The 5512-nt window shown below is 38.2% G+C and overlaps 1 protein-coding gene across 1 annotated transcript in view; it reads right to left on the minus strand.

Annotated features, from left to right (window-relative positions):
* Positions 1-5512, minus strand: part of LOC104952895 (potassium voltage-gated channel subfamily KQT member 3) — a gene marked incomplete at its 5' end in the record, with an annotated part of 15273 nt that overhangs the window by 3619 nt on the left and 6142 nt on the right. Inside the window, 4 exons of the mRNA XM_010779803.1 lie at positions 2033-2059; positions 3119-3213; positions 3291-3386; positions 4794-4904. Coding sequence (XP_010778105.1) covers positions 2033-2059; positions 3119-3213; positions 3291-3386; positions 4794-4904 — 329 coding nt within the window. The remainder of the gene's footprint in view (positions 1-2032; positions 2060-3118; positions 3214-3290; positions 3387-4793; positions 4905-5512) is intronic.

Raw genomic sequence — 5512 nt, forward strand, 5'->3', positions numbered from 1 at the left:
CCTAGTAGCTATTTAGCATAATCAGTACTTTGAGTTTTGGTACTTTAAGTATATTTTGATGCTAATCCTTNTACTTAAATATATTGAACTTCACCTGACATACTGTATTACTAGTATCTTTGCAGAATCATATTAAATTGAATTATTATGTATTATTATAGATTGAGATACATCGAAGTTAAACTCCACTCCACCTTTACCAGATGCCAAATTAAAATGAGGAAATATTGAAAATAATATATTGCTATTTATCATAATCAGTACTTTGAGTTTTGGTACTTTAAGTATATTTTGATGCTAATCCTTTTGTACTTTTACTTGGATAAAAAAGTGTTACTTGCAAATGAGTATTTCTACACTGTTGTATTACAACTTTTACTTATGTAAACAATTAGAGTATTTCTTCCAACACTGCTTTAGGAAAGTCCCCACAATGTGAGTGTGTAATCAGAGTTACGTCCCCACATTGCCCTCAAAACAAAACACACCAACACACACACACAAACTGAAAAGTTATTCGAGATGAGATATAATTTTCTGTCGGTGCTGTATTGACTGGACCACACAATACAGCTGGATAACACCGATACAAGTCTAATAATGTGCAGGGTACACACACACACACACACACACACACACACACACACACTATCAGCCTGTGTATCGGGGTCATGTTGTTGTAGCTCTTAGCAGCAGTAACTTAATCCACATGTTGAACATGGCGGCTCATTGGAGGCCAAGAGGCGTCGGAGCAGAACGCTGCAGTGTAATGAGGCTATGTTAGACATGGGGGGGGGCAATTCTTTGGGTTGATAACACACACCTCAACTGGACTGGGGAGGTAGTTGTGTATCATTACAGCCTATGGATATTACTCACAATCATGAGTTCATTATGAAGTGGCTTAAACGTTTCTAGAGCCACTTCCAACATACGGGGGTGTGAATTCAACGCACAAATAATCCAGAACGATAATCCATTCGGTCAAGATTGGTCGAGTGTGTGTGGTTGAACTGGTTGAGCTTCTTCCCCGTCTAAAACCAACACCTTCCTCATAAACAGAGGTAATATAGCATATAGGAGACCAAGGGGTGTCAACAGGGGGCGTAAAAAACTAAATTGAGTAGATACATATTCAACAAATAGTATCTGTAGGCCATGTATACTAATAAAACAAGACATGTTAAACAATAAAAAAATAAAATAAACGTATATAATAAACTCAGTTAAAGGGCTCCTACACGTTATATAATATGTTCAATCTGCTAAAGATGTCACTAAGTTCCTGAAATCAACAAAGAAGTCCAATAGAGGCTTTGCAGACCATTTACATGAACCAAAACCTAGAAGGCACTAGGGGAAATGGCACACAAAACTAAAGAGGGCCCCTTTAAAAAACAAAAGTGTTGGAGAGTTTTCATCCAAAAAGAAGATCATGCTTCATTTCATTTGAGTATATTTATATAACTGTGTGAAATATGCCGTCGGAGAACTTTCGATGGGGTCGGTGGTCACCAGAAATAACTGTGTATTGCTCACTGTGATAGATTTACGACATCATTTCAGCAGTTGATGAGGATGAGACACATTTCTTCCACAAATCAAACCTCCTCGGTGAGATGTGCGCTGCGTGTTTCGCTGCAGAGATTCATTAACATCATCAAACCCAAAGCCCGCCATCTCAGGCTCTAATTACTCGATCTAAACTGTCATTCATAATTGAAACCATAACTAATGGCCTCGCTAATAGGCTTTCTAAAATAAGTCCTGCAGCCTAAATGCCGTCAGAATAGCTGATGTGGAAGGCGGTGCTATTAGAGAGCGGGACAAGGGGGAGTTTTATACCACCATTCATATAATTACCACATTAACCCGGAGATTTATTCGTCTGAATTAAAACAGGAAGCTATTTAAAAGCGGGGGTATTCTAGGAACCCTTCATTAGTCTTTCCAGCATGTGGAGGTATTTAAAGCGCCATCAGACAGACTCTGAGATTTAAAGTTCGCTGTAGGGAATCAAACAGTGACCTACCTGGCTATGCCCTCCAAGTGATCCTTCCTGCAGGTGGGGAGAGGGGAAATTAAAAAAGTTAACAACCGAGGACTGATCAAAGCTGAAATATCCTTAAACAATCATAAAATACACATATTTATATTTTTGAATTCATATTTAAGCAAAAAACGGTCTTAAAGTCACATTTTTAAAGCTTTTTGCACAAAGTTTCAAGACGATACAAATAATTTATAGTCCGATTGGATGACTACAGTTTATATTCAGATACAATGCCAATATGCTTTTAATACATTGTTATGATAGTTTAATTAATAGAGCTTCCTATAGTTTGACCTACAGTCCTATAGTAGATTTAGAGGTGGAGCAGCTCTCACCTTAAAGCGGTCGACAAACACTTTAGAAGAGGAACAACCCCCCAAAAAAGTTTTAGACCACCCCTACCAAAACTATTTCTATGAGCGATACCCCTACCCCGGGTTAAAACTACTTTCATGAGAAAGTAATAATCTCTGGTTCATACAAATAAAATGTTTGAGTAATTAGACTCAGAAAAGTAGAAGCATTCCTTTTGGATTCTTAATTTCCCATTTCCTTTTCGCCTATCATTCATGTGTTTGAGTGTTAATATTACAAAGGTGGTAAAAGGTATTGATATGATAGTTGCTGTATTGTATGAACTCTGTGAACATCCAGTCCAAGTTTGGTGACATGCTGATTATTATTTCCAGAGATACTGTACATGGGGTAAGGCCAACACGGCCCCATTCAGAGCAGCCTACATTTTCACTATTTTCGGTTATGGGAACGTTGCAAACATCAACCAAAAATCGTAGCTCAATTTTTAGGGGGCCTAAAAGTTCCTCTTCTTACCACTTGAACCATGTGGCATATCAATCATGTCAAACAGTCATAATCACACGTTTTTTACATTGAACACATGTTTCTACTTGCCTCAAAAATAAATAAAAACGTTCCAGCTGTTGCCAATAGAAGTTTAAAACAAGTGAAGCTCTGTCTATTTGCTGGGAACATTTACAACCATAAATGTCTACAGTACGTATGTCATGTCCTTTTTAACGTGACTTTAAAGTTGGTGTTACTTGCCTGAAACAGGGGAGAGAGATAATCGTTTCGTAGAATCTCCACGTGGCAATAAGGTCGTCCCTGATTGGATTGGTGGAATAGTATCGCCAGGCAGACTTCAGATAGGACGACAGAACACAGCAGTTTTAATATGAACAGTCTGGTTCAGTTAGATGTGTTTTCAGACTCTCACCTGGATGAGCCCGGCGGCCGGCTGTCGTCTCTTCTCAAAGTGTTTCTGCCTGTGCTGCTCCTGCACCTTCAGAGCCAGACCTGACCCCAGGATGCCCTGCACACACAGAACACCATCAGGTACCCCTCTTTAAAAAAGAAATACCCATGGACCCAACATAAGCTTCCTATGGTTTGGTCACGTTAGGTTTAAGGTGTCAGATCCCACTGCATAGGGCAACATACACCAGGTCTTAGATGATCCACAAGACAAAGTCATGAACCTAGAAAAGAGGTGCAGGTGTGTGGGCTTACATCGTGAGGCTTTTACAAACAGAAGATTTCTTCTTATTAAAGAAGATACAAAGTCTTCATTTGTTATCTAACATTTTGGTTTGCTGTCCCTCGTGATCACTTGGGCTGTTTTTGTTTGACCCTAACCTGGAGGTTTTACCTGTTTCCAACTTACTGGTTAACAATCTCAACACGGAATCAAGAACGATATAACAGCTACTCGCCAAATATGCAATATTAAATAAAATACATGTGGATTAAGGTTAAATTTAACATGTTTGTTTAATAAGGAAATAAATATTCTGTAAATTGTGCTGATAAAACAATCAACAGGACTGATCTTATAAAGTGTAATTCATCAATCACATATTCTTAGCAAATAAACTAGAAGAGATTAACTATCAGCAGCAGTGTGTGTTAGATTAACCATCAGCAGCAGTGTGTGTTAGATTAACTATCAGCAGCAGGGTGTGTTAGATTAACCATCAGCAGCAGTGTGTGTTAGATTAACCATCAACAGTGTGTGTTAGATTAACCATCAGCAGCAGTGTGTGTTAGATTAACCATCAGCACAGTGTGTGTTAGATTAACCATCAGCAGCAGTGTGTGTTAGATTAACCATCAGCAGCAGTGTGTGTTAGATTAACCATCAGCAGCAGTGTGTGTTAGATTAACCATCAGCAGCAATGTGTGTTGGATTAACCATCAGCAGCAGGGTGTGTTAGATTAACCATCAGCAGGGTGTGTTAGATTAACCATCAGCAGCAGTGTGTGTTAGATTAACCATCAGCAGCAGTGTGTGTTAGATTAACCATCAGCAGCAGTGTGTGTTAGAGTGTGTGTTAGATTAACCATCAGCAGCAATGTGTGTTGGATTAACTATCAGCAGCAGTGTGTGTTAGATTAACCATCAGCAGCAGTGTGTGTTAGATTAACCATCAGCAGCAGTGTGTGTTAGATTAACCATCAGCAGCAGTGTGTGTTAGATTAACCATCAGCAGCAGTGTGTGTTAGATTAACCATCAGCAGCAGTGTGTGTTGGATTAACCATCAGCAGCAGTGTGTGTTAGATTAACCATCAGCAGCAGTGTGTGTTAGATTAACCATCAGCAGCAGTGTGTGTTAGATTAACCATCAGCAGCAGTGTGTGTTAGATTAACCATCAGCAGCAGTGTGTGTTAGATTAACCACTGCGGTTATTAATGTGTGTTCTACAGCAGAGTGTACCCACTGCAGGCAGAGCGAAGAAGGAAACTCCGATCAGAGCGAAGGTTCCCGCCAACAGTCGGCCCGCCCACGTCTTCGGGGTTTTATCCCCGTAACCGATGGTGGTCAGCGTGATCTGCAAAAGTGTTAGAAAAATATGTATATATGTATATTCCATGTATTTGTGATCCTCTCCAGAATGGAAGTAGTCCTCACATACAGAGCATCAACTATACCGGAATACCGGTTCTTCTAGGTTATCATACATGATGACGTTATCATGTCATGAACTAAATACTGAGCTTTTTCTCAAAATTTTGGCTTTTTTCTGAAAATCAAAAAATTCTGACTTTTTCTCAAAAATCACAACATTCTGGCTTTTTCTCCAAAATCTGACTTGTTCTGAAAAATCAGATTTTTTCTAAAAATTTAGATTTTTTTCAAAAAAAGGGAAGATTTATTCTCAAAATTCAGATTTTCTTTCCTCAAAATTCAGATTTTCTTTCCTCAAAATTCAGATTTTTTCTCAAAATTCTTACTTTGTAAAAAATCTCAAAATTCTGACTTTTTCTCAAAAATCTCAAAATTCTGACTTTCTCAAAAATTCTAACTTTTTTTAAAAATCGAAAAAATTCTAACTTTTTCTAAAAGTCGCAAAAATTCTAACTTTTTCTAAAAGTCGCAAAAATTCTGACTTTTTCTCAAAATCTACAAAAGATTTTCTAATTCAATTTTTTGTTTTCT

The sequence above is a fragment of the Notothenia coriiceps genome, unplaced genomic scaffold, assembly GCF_000735185.1.
Source record: "Notothenia coriiceps isolate Sejong01 unplaced genomic scaffold, NC01 NC01_scaffold00020737, whole genome shotgun sequence".
Classification (NCBI taxonomy): Eukaryota; Metazoa; Chordata; class Actinopteri; order Perciformes; family Nototheniidae; genus Notothenia; species Notothenia coriiceps.